We start from the raw sequence: 20,407 nt of genomic DNA on the forward strand, positions 1-20,407 counted from the left end.
AGAAGACAACCATCTTTCTTCTGCCAGCAATAACAAGGGAGCGAGACAGGAGGCACCGAGTGCAACTGTTTGGGTTATTTGCGGGTTTATTCTCTGTTGTTGTGCCCGGGGGGGGGAAAAGAGCGGACGAACGCCCTTCTAAACGTCGGCTTCTCGGACACGGGTCTCCTTCATCCTCCCTCCCCTCCCGGCTCTCCCGGAAAGGTTTAAGGAGCAGAAGACTGGCTTCTAGAAGTAGTATTCTTCCATTTTTTCATGTTTCCAACAGGTCTACCTTCCCCTCACCCCCCAGCGCCGAGCCAGGAGGCGAGAGCAGCTTCTGATGTCAAGAGCATCACCCCGTCCAAAAAGAGGAAAATAAACAGTTCCGAGAGGGACGATCTGGACACAGTCTCCCCCAAAACCACAAATTCCTCCTCCTCCTGCTGCTCCTCTTCCTCCTCCTCCTCCTCGTCGTCCTCGTCCTCCTGGGCCCCCCAGCATCCCCAGAAGAAGCTACGGTTCGAGGACTCCGCGGACCCCCTGGATGTGAAGATGGACGGGGAGCCCGCGTCGTGCTCCAACAAGAGCAAAGCCGCGTTCCTGCCCGGTGCCGCCGCCGGCGGAGTGGTCCACCACGCCAACGGGCTTGCCAAGACCCCGGGGTCCAGCGCCTTCTCCAACAGCAAACCCGGCGCCGCCAAGAAACTAGTGATCAAGAACTTCAGAGGTATGGAGGGTGTGGGAGCAAGTCCCTCCCACTGGTAACCCTGCTTTCCAGGGTGTCTGCAGGTGGTTTCAAAAGTCTTAATGTCTTTCATTCAGTTTTACAAACATCTAGGCCTTTTTTGGGGTCATTAAATGGACTTACATTTTTGGTCTGATTTATCCATATAGTCCCTTTTTATTAAAGTGAGTTCTGACTTCTTCTGTATCAGCTGAACCCGATACTTGTTAATGACCTGTTATACTCATTCTAGATACCCCATCTAGATGAAGCCTTCTCAGTTCATACTTGCCTGCAGAGAGAAGTCCTGGTACTTACCTGTCTCAAGTTCTTGGGAACAAAAATAAAGTACTGGTTTATTATAATAATAATAATAATAGTGATAATAATAATAATAATAATGGCGGCTTCAATTTAAAAAGCGCCTTTCAAGATACCCGTTGTCGCTTTACACACACACATAGTAACGTAGTGATATTATCTAATCACTTACTGCAGCGATCTGACCTAAAGGAAGGTGTTCATATAACAGTAAATAAAATAATCAAGTTCATAACACACCCTTTTTGGAGTTAATAATACTTACGTCTCCACTATCCCAAATAATAGTATTTTACCTGCATTACTTTAACACCTTTTAAAAGTGTCAAATGTAACCCTCATATTATCTGACCTGCAGACACCCTGTAAAATACTTAAGCTTTTCAGATAGCTTTGTACCAAACATTTTAAACCCATGTACCACATGTTTGTTTGTGCGTGACAGAAAAGCCCAAATTACCCGAGAATTACACGCATGAAACCTGGCAAAAGCTGAAGGAGGCGGTGGAAGCCATACAAAACAGCACTTCAATCAAGTACAATCTAGAGGAGCTCTACCAGGTAAGACGGTAGCTCGCCCTTACCCTCGGTGACTTTATGGTCTGTGGATAGATTTCTCTCCAATTAACATAACTTATTCTCTTCTTTTTCTTCTTCTTTTTTCAGGCCGTTGAGAACCTCTGCTCCCACAAGATCGCTGCCAAACTTTACAAACAGCTAAGGGTAGTGTGTGAAGAGCACATCAAGGCACAAATTGATAAATTCAGAGAATATCCTTTTCCTTGAAAGTCACTTTCCATGTCATGTAAAGTATTCCAGCGGTTTTCATTCGTAGTGCACAGAACTGTGATACTGCTATTGAGTGAGTGTGTTTCCTTGACACCATTCGTACGGATGCCTTGGACAGTGTGCTTTTTCTGAAGAAAATAGACAAGTGTTGGCAAGATCACTGCAGACAAATGGTATGTCGTGGTCCTATTTTGTCATGTGGTATGATAACCTAATACAATTTATTGCAACACCTGATTCATCAGAAAAATGCCATTAGTCTTTCATTGTTTTCTATTTATTTTCACAGATCATGATTAGGAGTATTTTTCTATTCTTGGACCGCACCTATGTTTTACAAAATTCTTTGCTGCCATCAATCTGGTAAACAACTCTCTTCGCTAAGCATTCTTTCCAAAAGCAAGCGATATTTTCCTTGAAATAGGGTAACAATGGAGTGATGGTGTTTTTGCAGGGACATGGGCCTGGAACTCTTTAGGTTCTTTATCATCAGTGACCTGAAGGTCCAGAGCAAGACCATCGATGGGATCCTTCTGCTCATAGAGCGGGAGCGAAGCGGCGAGGCCATCGACCGCAGTCTGCTGAGGAGTCTACTGAGCATGCTGTCTGACCTGCAGGTGACCACCCTCTCAGACACGCTCCATGATCCACACAAATGTGTCCAGTAGACTAGGCCAGTTCTCAATGTGGGGTGGGGGGACTCCCAGGGGCCCTTCAAGATGGCCCTGGGGGGGGGGGGGGGGGGGGGTCCTGCCAGCAGATAACATCTCAATTATTTAATCTACAAGACGGCAGCACCATTAGAGAATGGATAATAATCATTGGTTTTATTCTAGTTTTGCTGTTATCTGCCTAACTATAGTATGCTCGCTAAATTGTATCTAACCATTAAAGGCAGCTCAGTATGGGGTCCCAGAGACTGAATCTTATCAAATGGGCTCTGTGACCTAATTCCTATCAAATTGAGGGGTCCTTGGTATTTCAACGGTTGAGAATCACTGGCGTAGGGAATGTTAAGGCTTATTACAGTGGACCATTATTATACAATGATGTACTATAAAAGATTGACAATGTACAGTGGTACCTCGACTTACGACTGTAATTGGTTCTATAAGAACGGTCATATGTTAAAACAGTCGTATGTCGAAGCAATTCTTCCCATAAAAATTATGAAATCATGAAGGGTGAAAATAAACAAAATACACAGTAAATATGAAAAAAAAATATCGATAAGCCACGCGCACACACAATGTAGGTCGCCCGCTGACTGACTGCTGACTGGCCGACGACGTGCCAACTGCAAATTTCCACGGTCGTATCTTGGAGCAGTCGGTCGCAAGTCGATACAAATTTTCTTGGATTAGTCGTAAGTAGATGCAGTCATAAGTCGAGATACCACTGTATTCAGATGGAAAATACTTGCCCCATTATGCAAATAATTTTGGTTCCGATAGTTTGTCAAAGTCTCTTTTTAACGTCTGTTGTTGTGCTTTTATAGACTGGACACCTGTGCTAGTTACCATTTATGTGTTAGGTACATTTTTCCACATAGTTCAACAAAAACATGACCAGAGTACCTTGATGTCATCGCTATATTTTTCAGTGTTTCCTGATGAATAGAAACAGAGAATCGACCTGACAGCGATGTTATTTGAGATTAGCACCTACACAGAGGTTTTGATGCGCCATCGGCAGCATCTTGAAAAATCATTTTAATGACACCGATATTCCCTCTACCGCTTACAGATTTATCAAGACTCCTTTGAGCAGCGCTTTTTGGAGGAGACTAATCGGCTGTATGCTGCGGAGGGACAGAGGCTGATGCAGGAGAGAGAGGTGATTTATGGTTCTCTTCTGCGTAACTCCGACTGTACGCCTGAGCGTGGTTTTTCACCGGCTATGTAGTCCCCAGACGCGTCGCAGTTGTCATAGAGAAAGGAGGAGTATTGGAAACAATAGGAATTTTGAACTTTTTAGACGCACAGTTTGATAATTAGTTTTATGTCTGAAATACCACCAATGCATTTATTAGTTATCATGGGAAAAAATAAATCTTTGTGATTTTACTTTGGGCTTATTGCGTGTTTAAAAATTACATGACAACATGGTTATCTTGTTTAGACTATCTCGCAATATGTTCTATGATTCCAACTCTGCAGACATTGTAAATTAAACTAGGTAGTTATCCAGTTTAAATTGGATTTAAAAAAACGTTTTTATAGTTGTCTACCATAAGTAACTTTTAATTTAATTGAAATGTGAGTGTTTGTACTGTATTGCATTACTTCTTCGTATTACATATATGTTTGTTCTTTGTATTTAAAATATATAAAAAATAGATTTTGGATTCTAAATCGGATATGAAATGATCGAATGGTACACGGATATTCCTGTCTATTTACACGTCAACGTCCGGAACTTCAACACACATCGCATGGCGCCGGTAAAGGGGCAAAAATGAACGTGTCAACCCGGGTGTCATGTTTCCATCACAGACGATCGGCGCTGGAGCCGATTAAAAAGCTGTGATTACTGCAGAGTAATTTGTTCCGGGTGTAACCTTTACCACTAATGACAAATGTCAGATGTTAGCGGGTGTTACCAGGTGGTTTGTGCAGTGGAAAGGGGGTATAAGTTAAAAGTGTACAAGTAAATTGTGATGAATAGAAGCTTTGAGCTTTTTTTCAATTAAGAGTTATTTGTTATATTTATCTACTTAGTGATTGTGTGGCATTAAAAAAGTATTAGTTTTAATCAAGCAGGTAATTCTTAGTAAGTAGTCTGCCCCCCCCCGCACAGGTCCCTGAGTATCTGCACCATGTAAACAAACGCTTGGAGGAAGAGGCAGACAGGATTATAACATATCTAGACCAGAGTACACAGTGAGTATTATGCTGTGATTTAACAATTTTCAATCAATATCAAGAATTCACTTTTTTTTTAGTCACTTCCACCTCATCTTCTTGTAGAAAACCACTCATTGCTACCGTGGAAAAGCAGCTGCTGGGTGAGCACCTAACTGCTATTCTACAAAAAGGTAAGTCATCCAGTACATGAGTTTTGGTCCAGTACATGTTCAACGGACATTTGTATTATAGGAATCTCCTGTGACCGTTGGCTAAAATTCCTGTTCCACTACTTAAATCGCAAAGAATACAGACCAGTGCCATGAAACTATTATTGTTTGAGGTACCGGAAAGCACTTAGAAGTTCGATGCACCTCTGACTTCCCACTTTTTAAAATCTCTCAGGGTTAACACATCTGCTGGATGAGAACAGAATCCAGGATCTGTCTCTTCTTTATCAGCTCTTCAGTAGAGTGCGAGGTGGCGTTCAGGTGCTGTTGCAACACTGGATAGAGTACATAAAGGTATGGCCGCATTAAGTATTAACACTTTTGGGGTATAAATAAAGGGTGGCATGGTATTTGGGCTGCAGAAACTTCAGCACATCAACTGTTTTAAGTGTCTGACTGGATCATCCTATCTCTCATTGTTACTGTTTGTACTGAGCGTCTTTCTCTTTTGCTCTCACAAAATCATTTGTATTTGAAAGAAATCTTTTCATATATTAGTGACATTTAAATGGTAGGATAGGTGCTGTTACTCATAGCTCACAGTGAACTTGCGAGGTCCAGAGATAATGGCCTGTTTTTGATTGTTTCCATGCTCTACATTTCAGGCCTTTGGAAGCACCATAGTCATCAATCCTGAGAAGGACAAGACGATGGTGCAAGAGCTGCTGGACTTCAAAGACAAAGTGGATCATATCATAGATGTCTGTTTCTTGAAGAATGAGAAGTTTGTCAATGCCAAGAAAGAAGCATTTGAAACTTTTATTAACAAAAGGCCAAATAAGCCTGCAGAGCTCATAGGTATTTCCCTTCTCACTGGGATGATGAGAATCAACCTAAAAATGTTAAATTTCGCAATATCGGAATGTAACAGAAATGGATTCTAATCCACTGGTTTTGTTTCACAGCAAAACATGTGGATTCAATGTTGAGGGCGGGGAACAAAGAGGCAACTGATGAAGAACTGGAGAAGATGCTGGACAAGATCATGATAATATTTAGATTCATCTATGGTAATGCTTTGTCTTAGATTGTTCCATAGTTTCTATAAAGGACCGTACCAGGAGATCACTTTAAGGAAGGTTGCTCACACTATTATTTGAATTGTTTTCGAAATGGTATGATCTATTATTAGATTTCAAATTCTGCCTTATGATGGGGATAGAAATGTCAAACACATTGGTGTGGACTTGATGTCTCTGAATCCTTTCAGGCAAAGATGTTTTTGAGGCCTTTTACAAGAAGGACCTGGCGAAGAGGTTGTTGGTGGGGAAAAGCGCCTCTGTCGACGCAGAGAAATCAATGCTGTCGAAGCTCAAACACGGTCGGTATTTTTCCGTTGTAGATTGTTTGTACGGGCACACTCCGAGTGCGGCGGCAAACCTGTCACGATGCCGTGCTTGACATTCATCGACCACAAGAGACCGCTAACCTGTGCTCTATCTCTAGAATGTGGAGCGGCATTCACAAGCAAGCTTGAAGGGATGTTCAAGGACATGGAGCTTTCTAAAGACATCATGGTTCAGTTCAAACAGGTATCCCTGGTTGGAATCCTAAAAGCATCTTCTATGTTATTCTTAGACATAGAGAGGTTAGGCCAGTAATTAAATGTGATATGTCTTTCCCCCCCTACAAGCACATACAGTGCCAAAACATCCCGGGCAATATTGAGCTCACGGTGAATATCCTCACAATGGGTTACTGGCCGACATATGTTCCAAATGAAGTGCACCTGCCACCCGAGGTTAGCGCCGAGCAAATATTGAAATTTTCCAATCCGGGCTGTTTTGAGACCTTCAGTGTTATAAAAAAAATTAATAAAATATTGTCGATTTTTACAACCCGGTTATCAATGCGCAGATGGTGCGGCTGCAGGAGATCTTCAAGACCTTCTACCTGGGTAAACACAGCGGGAGGAAGCTACAGTGGCAGTCAACGCTCGGGCATTGTGTACTAAAGGCAGAATTTAAGCTGGTATACAACTGTTTATTTTTTCAGAAAGAAAAATGCTCTGGTAACTACTTCATCCTGCGAATGAAGCTACATGTTGTCCCTTGTTGCTTATCTATTAACAGGGCAAAAAGGAGCTCCAGGTGTCTCTTTTCCAAACACTTGTACTACTGATGTTTAACGAAGGAGAGGAATTCACGCTGGAGGATATCAAACTGGCAACAGGAATAGGTTTGTATGACCACACATGTTTTGGTCAGAATCACTTATATATTTAGGCGCCACCCAGTACTTTTTATTCAGTTTGTTTTCGTCTAACTCCATGCTTGTGTTTGCTTACTGACCTGAAGAGGACATCGAGCTGCGACGGACTATGCAGTCCCTGGCATGCGGGAAGGCCCGGGTCCTCACCAAACTCCCAAAGAGCAAAGATGTGGAAGACGGGGACAAGTTTTCCTGCAACGACGATTTCAAACACAAGCTCTTCAGAATCAAGATAAACCAAATCCAGATGAAAGAAACGGTATAACCCGTTATTACCCTTTTATATTAGTGATTTTTTTTCAGGTATTCAAGATGCTCACAGTCATAGTGCTTTGTTTTTGTTTTTTGTCCCAGGTGGAAGAGCAAGCCAGCACTACAGAAAGGGTCTTTCAGGATCGTCAGTATCAGATTGATGCTGCCATTGTTAGGATCATGAAGATGAGGAAGACTCTGAGCCATAATCTGTTGGTGTCTGAAGTCTACAGCCAGCTAAAGTTTCCTGTCAAGGTGAAAAAAAAAAAAAAAAATACCCGCCTCACTCATATTCTTTGACAATTCATATATTTTATTGTCATATGCACGACAAAATAGCATGAAAGGCGATATTACTAGCTATGGAATGTGTATGCACAGAGGCAGCCACGACTCTGTGAATAAAAACAACAAAAGAGAAGTAATAAACATAGTAAACATGCAAAGAATATATAAATGTATGTAAACAAGATTGATTGTAAACTATATAGTATAAGATGGGCTATCACGTAGTTTGCTGTATTAAACATTAATATAAATGATCTTATTACACTATCATATCATTGTTCACACTGGACTTTCTTCATTCGGGCCATTTAGAACACATAAAGCCTAAATGTCCAACTGATGGCCTTCACTTTTGTAACAATACAATAATTCACAGCTATGTAGAACATGTGAGTAGGGGAATGTCTGGTGAACTGTGTTCCGCTTTGTCAACTAAACGCTAACAAGCCCTCCCCTCTTCATGTCCTCCCATCCAGCCCGCTGACTTGAAGAAGAGAATAGAGTCCCTCATTGACAGGGACTATATGGAGCGTGACAAGGAGAACCCCAACCAGTACAACTATGTGGCTTAGAGAGAGAGAGAGAGAGAGAGAGAGCGCAAGACGGAGGTGATCCGGTCCGGCCGAGGGCTTTTCTGAGTGCTCGGTCTCCAATTCTTTGCCCCAATGGATGTTGCCATTATCTTCTTTAACCTAGCGACCGACAACTGAATGGATACTGCTCCACAGGACTTTTGTCAGGGGTTGAGGGATCCTGTGGACTGCATGCCCATTGAAAAGAGAATATTGTTCACGGTCCTTAGTGCCATTGGAAGAATTGGACTACTTTGGACTAAAAAGAAGACAAGCCAATGTTATTGTCCTTTTGCCCTTTTTTATGGAGAGAAGAGAAATATTTATTTTCAAACATAGATTCTTCTCTGGCCATTGTTTTGTTAATCGCATTCTGCTCATGGTTGTAAAGTCTTTTTTTTTTCGGTTCACTCTGTATTCCGAGCATATGATCACACGCATAACAATACTTAACGGTAGCATGTAGGAGGAAAAACTGAAATTGATGCTTGTGTCTTCAATCAAAGTGAAATGTGAGACCAGTGCATTAACATTTATTACAGGATTTGATGTTTGGGATGTTTCAGTGTTAAACGTGTGTATCTACATTTTTTTACAATTCTCAAGGCAATCTCTCAAAGCTCTGTATGATCATAAACAAGCAATCTGTGGGTTACATTATACCAGACTTGCGTTATGTGCCATAATAGAGCACTTCTTTTGTTATAGGGTTTTTTCATGCTGCTATACAATTCCATTGTATGTATCTTTAGGGGGGTTTTTTTGTTTTTTGTTTTTTTGCCTCATACATTTTTGTACATCCATAAGTGACATTTTAAAAATATCCCTCTTGACAGACACCTGCTCATTTTTTACTTTTTTTCTTGACAGTGTTTGGGGTTATACTAAAAGCACAACAATTTTTTAATTTTCCAAAACCTAACATCACTTTTGTTATTTTTTGTTAATTTTCCTGCGATGCTTGCAGGCCTTAAAAGTGGGATGAATGGGAGTCATTTGCCTCAACAGATGACTGTTGATTGGGGGGTCCTGCTTGACTGGAATTACGCTGTGTCCACGCTCATGAGTCCGTTGGGTTTATTGCTTCAGATTAAAATAACTTCTCTGTTTGAATCTGCCATTTTCAGCCTTTGTTTCAAATGTTTTTCTTTTTCCTCTTATTTTCGCTCTAACAACTTTCCGCTACCGCGCTTGTTGTTCTGTTATTGTTTCAGCCCGTATGCTCGTCTAATGCTGCATTCAGAGGAAGTCGGAAATCGCAAACTCCGAGTCGATCGTCCCCATATCTAAGCGAAATGTGTTTCGTTGCCCCTGTTCGGGAGACATGGAAGCCCGCAGTAAATTTGTGTTCGTTCGACAAGCTCGTGAACTCTACGCGCATCCCAGGCGGTAAAGCCACGCGGTAGCCCAGGTCGAAGTTCGAGTTGTCCTCGAAATAAAACGTCCCCAGAGGGAACTCTGTTCGCACTGAGCTCGCGTCCAAACGTAGTGCGTCGCAACCTATTAGCAAAGACGCGTGCTGCGTTCCAGTACCGTCCAAACTCAGGAAAAAAAAAAATAGCGTGAGGTGAAGGTGAACAAAGTTCTCGTTGCGTACGTTTGTGTCCGTGATGGTGTCTCCTTAGTTCGCATGCCGAGCGAAATGTGTTCCACCGCCGCTGTTCGGTAAACCACGAGCATCTGCAACAAATGTCTGTCCGGCAAGCTTGTGGTTTCTACGAACTATAAAGCGCTATGTTAGCACAGAGACTACATAGTTTGGCTCAAAGCCAGACCCCATTTCAAATATCAGGTTCATTCGCCGCGTGTTTCTGTGGCGTCACGTGCATTATCTCGAACGCGGGCGACCCCCCCCCCCCCTCGTATCACCTTGGAAATCCGCTACAAATGCTACCTCCACCGCTGGGAAGCGCTCGTCTTTCCGAGTTTAGACTGTACTCGAATGCCGCGCGAGCGCTCCGGCTAGTACGGCGTTGAAGCCACGCCCCCCCCCCCCCCCCCCCCCCCCCAACCCGCGCGTCACATGACTTCCACTTCCTGGTACTGTTTGTCGCGGCTCAGCTGGTGACTCCGCGCAGGGAAGATGGTCCGCCACGCACTTTTCCTTCTGCTCGTGGGGGTCGGAATCGGTAGGTAGCGTCTTGGGGATTGCGCGACTCGAGCGCTCACCCAGCGCCCGCCGGTGTTCGGCGTTTGGTTGCGAGAAGTTGGGCGGTGGAAGTTGCGTGCGGCTCCGGGCCTGTAGCGGGCTCCGCGGCTAAGCGCTGGGGGGAAAAAAAAAAAAAAAAGCTGCGGTGATCCTCACAAAACAAAAATGGAAAAAAAGCTGCGTTTTATTGTTCGATTTAAAGGCTGTTATTGGGACGTGGCGGCTGAATGATTCTCACTGGCTTTGGAGTTGAATTAATTTATTCTGAAATAGAGCCGTCACAATTGTTATATAAATCGCCTGATCGCGATTATTATATAAAAAAAAAATCGTTCCAAATTCCACATGCAACCAAATTGAAACATTAAAACCGATAGAAATGTCGCAACAAATAAAATATCAATGGTCCGCCCAAGTGTTTACGTTCCCATCGTCAGCTGCTAATGAATAGCCCTTCTGCTGCAGGTCGACGTGCGCTTAGTCGTGTTTCGTGCCTCCATTATAACGGGACAGTCGCATTAAATCCTCCATCACAATAACCTGCGTAACAGTTAACTGTCAACTGCAACGTTCCGATTGTGACGCCCCTGTTCCAAAGGGCTGACAGGGCTTGCGTGACGTCACGCCGGGGCTCTGACCCGTGACGCGGAGTCGCGCTCTGTAATCCGCAGCTTTTACGGCGTCTCTGCGTCCTTAACCCGGCGGAGCGGAGCTCACCGCCGGCTTACCCCGTCTTCGATTTCACCGTCCGTTCCAGAAGTCGCCAGAACGACTGACATCACCGTTTGTAACCCTCGCTCTCCATCCGCAAATCATTTGGGAAACGGCGCATGAAGTTTGGTCCCTGTAGTTTCTGTCGTCTTATGTTGCTGTGTTGGTTATCGCCTCAAGGTCAAAACTAATGATTGTTTTCGTCGCTCTCAGTGACCAGTTTACTTGCTGCAACACAACTACACAAATCAGATTGAGCTCATCTTCAGTAGAGCTTATTTTCACCTGCTGCGCAGAGATGAAGTAAATGATCCGGTCCATGATGTCACTAAATGACAGTAATGCCGATATTAAGAGACATTAATAGACACCTATCTATTGAAAGGGCCGTCTTGGCTTCAGTCTGAATAACTAAGCATGAAGGTTGTTTCATTATTATTACCTTTTTTTTGTTTTTTTTTGGCGGCAGGAACCCAACTGACACGTGCTGTTGAGGTGTCGGTCAATGGCACTGACAACAAGTTATGCCTCTACGCAAATCTGATGGTGAACTTCTCGGTCACGTATGAAGTAGTTGGAAATGAGGTAAGGTGTGTGTGTGTGTGTGTGTGTGTGTCCACGGTTTAGTGTCACCTCGTGTCGATTGCGCGCATTTAAGTATTTATTAGTATTTCTAGGGCTCATTGCGCGTAATCACCGGGTGTCATGACATTTCACTGCACGTATGTATACTCTCTTGAACTTGAAACTTGAACTTGTGAAAGGCAGATAAGGGAGAGCAGAGGCAGTTAAAACAACGCCACCAGGTTCTTGCTCTTCAGCATTTCACACTCTCATTTTTCCTGTGGAACATCCTGTAATTGTCAAAGATCACTGTCACTGTCCGTCCCACCAGCAGCAGCCATTAGTAGAGAGTGCACTACCCCAGAGATTTGGTCCATTTTTCCAGGCCCTCCTTGACTGTGATACTTTTGTAGAGAGTGATACATTTTGATATGGAACTTTTGTTGTATTTTTTTTTTTAGGCTACATAGTCTAGTTCTGTTGACTTGGCAGGCGAGGCTGCACCGATAATAAGTTGTCATGGACGCTTTGGAATCCTAGATGTGAACTACTGTCAGACAGGCCTGATCTGTTGCTCTTATTTGAGGAATACAGATTTTGGCTGTCAGTTTGGCATTGCTGTAAGATGAGCAACCTGTCTTCTGTTTACCTCAAAAACCAGAAATAGAAGTTGCGATACATCTACCTCATTTCAGTTCCTGTTACTCCACTGATGTTAGTGCGATGCTCACTAGTAGATCTGTTATATTGCCTTTTGTAAACACTACTTGTGTCGAATGATGAAATTAAACGTTGTCACTTTTCAGAGCAACACCGCCGTCTTCACACTTCCGGAGCAAGTTTCTACCGACGGGAGCTCGTGTGACAACACCAGCTCCACGCTAAGGCTCGGTTTTGGAGACGGAAACTCCTGGAGCGTGTCGTTCACCAAGGGAGATCAGACCTACCAGGCCAACTCCACCGTGTTCGTCTACAACCTCAACGACTCCGCCCTCTTCCCCAACGCCACATCCAACGGTGACTATAGAGTGTCGCCGCCGCGATAACTGGCCCGGGGACGCGGGTGCTGTCCTTTTTTTTTTAAATTGTATTTTTATTTTTTAACATAATGTGATGAATCTGCGTTTGTTTTTAGAAACCGTGTCAGTGACGCTGAAGGACTCCTTCAGGAACGTGGCCATCGACACCTGCTACTCCTGCAAAAGCGAAGAATTCTTTCAGGCGGGGGATGTCAATCAAACTCTGTGGAACGTGCTCATGCAGGCGTTTGTGAGTAACGGCAGTAAGAGTGAGAATAGTAAGTACTGGGTCACATGCCGTTCCATGTGCACTTGTTTATTTTTATTTAGTTTATTTTTTGCGGGGACAGCGCGCAATTAGAAGTAATCGCACCAGAGTTAGCGAGCAGTTAGTTTACACCCGTCGTCCCTGTTGCTTTGATAACAAATGCTTTTCTTTTTCTCTTTTTCTTTTTCTAGTCACATCGTGTGCCGCCGACCTGCCCACCACCATCGTTGCGCCCACCACTCACACCAGCACCGTCACCACCACCCTGCCGCCGCCTTCCCCGACCCCCGCCCTCCCCCAGCCCACCCTGGGGGAGTACAGCGTCAAGCCGGACGAGAACAGCACCGCCTGTCTGCTGGCCGACTTCGGCCTGCGCGTTGGATTCAAGCAAGGGGAGGTATTTGGAACGTTATAAGCCTGTCGCGCAGGTCTGTCACAGTCGACGAAGTTTAGTCGACAATTTATTGTCATCCAAATAATTCCCATTAACAATTGAATTGGTTGCTTTTTGGTGTGTTAAGCTTATATTAGGTTTAGATTTGCCTCAAACCAGCTGAACGGGTCACCTAATTTGCGTTTTTATTCCTCTTTCATTTCCGGCATTTGCATACATTCTGTGAGTTCAAATTGGATGGAAACATTTGGTTGTAGAGTCGAGGAATTTTACGAAATGGCTGCAGTCGGCTCTGCAGTCCAAAGTATTTTTGTTGGAAACATAATGATGTGTTAAGGATTTACTTGGGTGGACTGTTTAATACACTGCAGTTTTCTTTATGCAGAGTGTCATCCACAGTCTGTTTACATTTATTACCCCCCCCCCCAACCTTTTTTTTTTGTTTTCTTGATTAGAAATACGTGGAGATGAACCTGCAGCCCAATGTCACCAAAGTGAGGGGGTCTTGCAGCGCCAACAGCAGTGACCTGGTGTTGACCTCTGACACCATCACCATGATGTTCACCTTCATTAACGTGAGCTCTTCATTCCAATTTTCCTTTAAATACGTTACCCGGGCGTGTGGGCTCTGACCGCTGAAGTAGCATTTCGCTCTCCTTTGCTATGTTTCACACAGGAGGCGAAGAAATTCCACCTGCATGCCCTGAACATCACCGTGAAGCCAAACTCAGGTGAGTAGGATCGACCCCCCCCCCCCCCCCCTTTATGAACCGGACAGCGCACTTCGACGTGTCCTCACGCCGCGGCGCTCTTCACAGGCGCGGCGTTCACCGACTCGAACAACAACCTGACGCTGTGGGCGGCCAGTGTCGGCAGCTCCTACATGTGTAAGAAGGAGCAGGTGTACAACATCACCGACTCGCTCACCCTCTTCACCTTCGACATGCGGGTGCAGCCCTTCGGAGTGAGCAAGGGGGGCTTCAGCACAGGTAGGTCACTTTGGCGTTTTTTTTTGTTTTTTTCCCCCGAACCAAGCGTCTTGTTGTTTTGTGTCACTTAACCCCTCGGTGGAGTCTCAGCTTCATGAAATTGGACATCCATGGCGTCCCCAGGTAATGGCAGTCCCAGGTGAACAGGGCTTAAGTGATAACTCAACTCCTTTGTGGAGGTGTCTGCTGAAGCTGCTTTGATTTTGAAAATAACTTCCTTTTTTTTTTTTTAAGTTTCCATATGTAGCACCGTGGTTATTGTTGGTCTGTCACTGCTTCACTTAAAAAAAATAAATGCTGATTAAATACAAGTTAGGAGGCGTGCAACACGAATCATGTGACGCCATGTAACTATTAACCATTTACCCAGATGACCTTTTATCATGGGGTTGCATCTGTTGGACAGCTGCCAAATAGCTCCTCAATCACCAGGCATGGGGAAGCACATGGCCAACTTGTGCAGTGCAGTCACATGTAGAGGCTTTTTGTTTGCTGTGGAAGTGTTGGGACTGGGAAGTAAAGGCGATGGCCGCGCCCCTGCGGTTGCGTACAAACAGTCAAAAGTTAGTCTGGACGCTCTACCGTGTTTCAGACAAAAACTGAAGTAAGAAAATGCCCCCTGAAAACCACCTCCCACTATTTCATTAGCTTTCATAAACCATGACCAATCGTTCGGTCCACAGCACAGCGAAGGGGACGTAACTTGCACCAGCGGCCGAGTTAAATAGTAAAATGCTTCATTTATCATGCGGACAGTTTAGGACTTGCACACGGACAGTGGTAAGAGGTTTTCACTTTTCACACATGAAGTTCTGGTAAATGGCAGATGTCGTTCATTTCTTGTAGCGTTTCTAATTTGTGTCATTATTTTTATTGTGCGACTGAATGAAAAGAAGGTCCACAGCCTGTCGCCAATATAAGCACAATATATATTATATAACTATATATTATAATATAACCCCCCCCCCAGTAAATGGTGTTTCCGGGGGCGGTTCCGCACCCAATTGCATTTTGGATGTGCCGTCATATCCAGATGCTCTCGACTCAGAGCGGCTGAATAGAAGCGCACCATGACAGGCATACGCCGCATCTATTTCATATGCAAGCCGTGTATATTTAAACCAAAGCAAACCTGGAATGCGTCACCGGGAACGGAACTACAGCCTGCTTACTTTGTGAGCTTACCCGGAGTCTGTGTTACAAATCCAGCCCATAACTAGTCAGTAGTCTCTCGTCTCTGAAATGTGTTGATCGGGGATTATGCCGTTGCACTTGTTGATTGCCTCTCTCTCTATCTGCAGCCCATGAATGCTCTGTGGATGACGCCAGCATCCTAATTCCAATCATTGTTGGCGCCGCCCTGGCTGGCTTGATTCTCATTGTAGTGATCGCTTACGTGATTGGTCGGAGAAAGACCTATGTTGGATACCAGACCCTTTAAATCCAGGCCGTCATGCACCCATATGCACAGGGTTCTTAAGCTTGGTCCTTATGGCAAATTGTTAGTCTGCACCTAATCAGAGCTGTAAAATAAATCTCTACAAACTATTGGCGGGGAGGGTGGGGTACATGCAGTGACAGTAAATTATAGCTGGAAAAGCCTGATTAGAACATAACGCGGGGAATGACGCCTTGCATTTGTCTCAAAATGTCACCGCTAAACGTCAAAGCAGTGTAAAACACTATCAGCATCTTTAAGGACCAGGACTTGTTCCCGTATGTCTGTGTTTGCTTTTCTCATTGTTTCATTGTTTTCTTTATTTTTATTTTTTATTTCTGATTGTGTTATTTTATTTAATTTATCCCCCCTTTTTTTCATCTTTGTGAACGATAGTGCAAGATCCAGTGGCCGTTGTTTTTACACTTCATTTGTGAGTCCTAGTCTAAATGAAGTGATCTGAGTTGGAAATGAATGTACACGGCCACACGGCCTTTAGTGCAAATGTCAGATTTTCTTTTAAAACAGCTCCTGTGTTTTTGAATTTCCCCTTTTTGAATATTCTCTTCATGATCGTTTTGACTGTGCCTTTGTCACTGCAGCAGATCTTGCACTCGCTCCTCCAGCAGACATTCCTTTTGGTTTTTCTGTTTGATTTCTTTTTTCCTTTTTTTTTCCTTTGCACATTTTAGACCCCCCCTTTTTTTTTTTTTTTGTCCATTCATTTCTGTTTTTTTTTTTTGTTTTGTTTTTTTTCATTCCCACGCCCACATTTAACGCTACCACATGTATGCAACAATTACTCAACAAACTGAAGGAAGTCAGTCGAAACATCCTTCTTGGGTCTGGGGAAAAAACTCACCGTTATTTTTAACGTCTAATATTCTTTTCTCCTGTAGAGCAGGTGAAAACATGACGACACTTTATGGAACACAGCCTTTATTATGATTATTTTTTTCATCGTTTTTAAAATGTAAACGAACAACCCTTCAAAGTGTCCGATTTGGATTATATGAGCATAAATCTCATCATCTCAAAATGAAGTCGGAGGACGTGCATCAGAAGCCTGACGCGCGTATCCTCCGTGTTGGCATTAGATTTGGAAAAGGGACGGCTCTTTAGCGCTCTATGCTTTCGGTGTGGCGGCAGAGCAGGTGTACGGAGATGAGTTTTACATAGAAATGCACGAAAGCCTTTTTTCGATTTTTGACATATCTCGAAACAGCAAAAACCTCGTCTTTGTATCGGTCGTCTTACGTCCTGAAGGGTGCAGTGGAATTGGTGAAAGTTTGGTAAACGCGCGCATGTCGCACCATGAGGGCGGAAAGGCAGCGTAGTGTGTTTAATGTTTTTGTGTGTTTTTGTCAAATCAGTGTTTTTGTTTCGTTATAATAAAACTGCGCTCCAGCCTCGCTCCAGAGCTGCAAAGTCGGGACTCGAGCTCTGGAACGAGGCTCCCGGCGCTCTGCACGGGACACGACTGAGGCCGCCTTTTAAATTATAATTTTTTTTTTAAGGCGGCTCACACCATCAAATCTTTCACTCACTTTCTTGAGGCGGACGATGCCCTGGGCAACTTCCTGGGCGAAGCTAATGGGGAACTTTGTACGAACGTTTTTAGGGGGTTTATCCTTATTCATCATTGTTGAAAGTCCATGGCACTAGCCCCTGACAGCAAAGTTCCTCATTGAAATTGCCTAAAATGTTTTCCAGTGCATCCTCAGCCAAAGATAAATTGTGTGTTTGTCTGAATAATAGCTCCACGTTGAGCATTTATTATATTTTTCTTGTGATTATGTTACCGTCTAATGTATTTATCAGCTTCAAATGACTTCTGTTGCCTTCATTTCAGTTGGGATGGCTTTGTAGCACCTGTGTGACAGCTTCTGTTAGAACCATTCATTTTACATATTTTCCGTTTCTTAAATAGTAGTTCTTACTATGTTTTTTGTTTTTTGGTTTAATTTGTTGTTAAATAGCATTTGAGCACTATGCAGTACTTTTTATTTTTATTTCCACAAGATTCGAGTTGTTCCGTTTGTTACTTCCATTTAGCAAAGGGAATTTGTGGTGGAAGACCATCTCAATAAAAATCAATTATTTTGTGTCTAAAGCCGACTTGATTTTTATTTTTGCGATAATAAATAGGGTTGAATGTTGTGTGTCACTGGGCCATTTTAGTATAATATTTTTTTAAAGTTTGTTGGTCCTGGATCCATGAATTATTCTTTCCTTAGCCTTCTATTTGTCACATTTATTTAGGTTCCATGTTTAAGGCTACGACCAGAAAATTCGGCACCCTCTTAACCCTTGAGTTTCCCCCCCAAGCTGTGAGGAACTGATGTCACACATTAGCAGCTTAGCAATGAAACAGATATTGAGGCTCTGGAGTAAATGTGAACAGCGAGCGCTCAAATCACAGTTTTTGAGTGGAAGATTCTTCCGTGTAGAAAGCAGACTCGAGACTCGCCGTCAAAAGGCTGTTTAGCATCTTGGACGCGGAGAGGCAGACCAATGACAAGACGTGGTTTTATTTCATGGTGAGTGGGTGTGATTACTGTATGCCACATTTTGCCCATCCGCAGTTTTAACAAGAGCTCAATGTTCTTTAAAGTTTTGCCTCTTAAATCGCTCATCCGTCACGGGGATTTGATGTTGTGGAGTCGATGTTCTGCAGCGGGGAGGGCTGAACTAGTCTCTACCACCGATTTGTCATTTATTTCCTTGTCCTGTTAACACCTGTGAAATATTCACTTGCTTCTTCTCTTCATTCTCATCCAGCGGAGGAATGCCCGAGTGATTTCGACAACTTCATTGTTCCCATAGCGGTCGGATGCGCCTTGGTCGTTCTGATTCTTATTGTGCTACTGGCCTATTTCATTGGAAGAAAGCGGAACCTAGCCACTGGCTATGAGTCCTTCTAATTTTCTATTCAACCCTACTAAAAAAATAACGCTTTTGGTGGTTACGGGTTGATCCCGAATTAATTCTGAAAGAAAACAGTGATGCTGTGTCTGCCTGATGTTTTATAAATGATGCCTTCTCACAGCTCTGTGTCAAATTATTGTCTATATTCCACGAGTCGCTTTGTGCAAAATGCAAAATATGTAATTACAGCAGCGAAATGTGTTTGAGCTGTCGCTGATTGCTGTCTGGGGATGTTGAACGTCTGCTTTTATCTCACTGAACATAAGGGCCGTGCTATTGATCTGCATCGCCCAGCTGGGGCCCGTCTGGGTCCTGAGCAAATGTTTCGCAGCTCCCTCCCACCCCCACCCCGACCGTCACTAACACAATACGATGCAACAGCCATTAACCCACTCCCCCTGTCTCCTCTCTCTTTCCTCTCTCCGTCAGCTGAGGAATGCTTCCTGGACACTGATTTGAGCTTTCTGGTGCCCATCGCAGTGGGCGTGGCGCTCAGCTTCCTAATCATCCTCGTGCTTATCTCTTACCTGATTGGCCGGAGGAAGAGCCGCACTGGCTACCAGTCGGTATAATCCCGACCGGCCGCTTTCGCCCCTGACCCTCGCTGCCCCGCCGCACTGCTTCGGAGACCCTTCCTCCCCTTAACAGTGTCCCCTTTCTACCCCTCCCCCCGCCCATACGGTCACTCGCTCCCTTTTTTCTTTTCTTTTTCTTCTCTGCTCCCTGCTCTCTCCCCCCAAAATAACCTCAGCAGTCCTTGTACAGTGTTTAAAATCGACCCCAGCAAAGCGTCCCAACAGTGACTTCCATGACATTTGTTGTTTTTGACACCAAAGGCTGAATCAAGTACCAAAACAAATTGATAATGAATATTGTATTATTTGGTTATAGACTGCATGTTATAAATTGATGGCCTCGGTAGCTGCTCACTCCCTTTTAAAGAAGCTTCCAAGAGGCTAAACCCACCCCACCCCACCCGCCCGCCCTGATTTTTGGCTTCATGTGATGTTTAACATATATGTGTAAAATACTGTATAGAATGAATGATGTTGATTTTTGACGACTTGTGATTTCATAACAATATTATGAATGTATGAGCAAGCTAATAGAAATTCTGAAATTGCATTGTAATTCAGACCCAATATCGTTATTAACCCACAAACCCTTTGTGGTATTTTTTTGTTTTTTTGTTTATTTCCCCATTGGCCTATTCCCTTCTAATAACTTGCACCTTATAAAACGCACATTGGAGTTGAATTGTACTTTTTGCAAAAATGTTCACTAAGTTGCAGCTCAATGAAAGGGACACTAACTTGTTAAGATGTTTATCAGCAGTCAGATCGCTTGTAAAGATGTGACTTTTGGATGGCTGTATTATCATTAACTAATGTTAAGTCCCCTCTCAGGGAATCGACGACGGACATTTCTTTCAAACTATTAGCAAGGGAATATTTTGAAATAAGTACTGCGAGAGCACATTTTGGCCAAAATTATGATATTTCATTGTATTAGCAGTTTAGTCTCCATTGACTAACATGGAAAACACGGATGAAACGACTTAGTCAGGTCTCGTAAAGCGCATGCTAGAATATTGTTCACCGGTGGTTTATTTACTCAAATCCTGGCTCCGGTACGATTCCCTCCCCGGCCTGAAACTTTACCTTCTAGGAACAGAAACAACAGCATGAGCTTTTCAGCGCAGTAGTGTGTTAGGTCGGAGTAGACGGAGAAC

General features: G+C 43.7%; 2 protein-coding genes across 4 annotated transcripts; both read left to right on the forward strand.

Annotated features, from left to right (window-relative positions):
• The first annotated feature begins 37 nt into the window (after positions 1-37).
• Positions 38-9,319, forward strand: cul4b (cullin 4B). The gene is made up of 20 exons (XM_080008519.1): positions 38-709; positions 1,473-1,588; positions 1,694-1,797; positions 1,920-1,989; positions 2,106-2,179; positions 2,271-2,433; positions 3,563-3,652; positions 4,616-4,698; positions 4,786-4,853; positions 5,068-5,186; positions 5,498-5,690; positions 5,798-5,902; positions 6,103-6,213; positions 6,339-6,424; positions 6,526-6,633; positions 6,750-6,863; positions 6,965-7,070; positions 7,190-7,362; positions 7,458-7,610; positions 8,120-9,319. The coding sequence occupies exons 1-20, from the start codon at positions 256-258 to the stop codon at positions 8,213-8,215; spliced, it is 2,586 nt and encodes an 861-aa protein (XP_079864645.1). The 5' UTR covers positions 38-255; the 3' UTR covers positions 8,216-9,319.
• Positions 9,320-10,273: 954 nt separating this feature from the next.
• Positions 10,274-18,671, forward strand: lamp2 (lysosomal-associated membrane protein 2; the record flags this gene model as incomplete). 3 transcript variants are annotated; one of them, XM_080008283.1, is made up of 9 exons in its annotated part: positions 10,274-10,344; positions 11,545-11,660; positions 12,446-12,656; positions 12,775-12,936; positions 13,118-13,323; positions 13,776-13,895; positions 13,997-14,051; positions 14,139-14,309; positions 18,529-18,671. In XM_080008283.1, the coding sequence occupies exons 1-9, from the start codon at positions 10,299-10,301 to the stop codon at positions 18,669-18,671; spliced, it is 1,230 nt and encodes a 409-aa protein (XP_079864409.1). In that variant the 5' UTR covers positions 10,274-10,298. The 3 variants fall into 3 exon arrangements, with proteins under 3 accessions (XP_079864409.1, XP_079864411.1, XP_079864410.1); XM_080008285.1 differs by having other exon boundaries at positions 12,775-12,921; XM_080008284.1 differs by lacking the exon at positions 18,529-18,671 and adding an exon at positions 15,611-17,860.
• Positions 18,672-20,407: the final 1,736 nt, after the last annotated feature.

Source organism: Zeus faber (assembly GCF_960531495.2).
Source record: "Zeus faber genome assembly, chromosome: 10".
Taxonomy (NCBI): Eukaryota; Metazoa; Chordata; class Actinopteri; order Zeiformes; family Zeidae; genus Zeus; species Zeus faber.

Coding starts and splice junctions, on each gene's coding strand:
- cul4b (XM_080008519.1), top strand. CDS start 256: ATGTTTCCAACAGGTCTACCTTCCCCTCACCCCCCAGCGCCGAGCCAG. Junction 1,589..1,693: donor ATCTAGAGGAGCTCTACCAG/GTAAGACGGTAG, acceptor TTCTTTTTTCAG/GCCGTTGAGAACCTCTGCTC. Junction 1,990..2,105: donor AAGATCACTGCAGACAAATG/GTATGTCGTGGT, acceptor TTATTTTCACAG/ATCATGATTAGGAGTATTTT.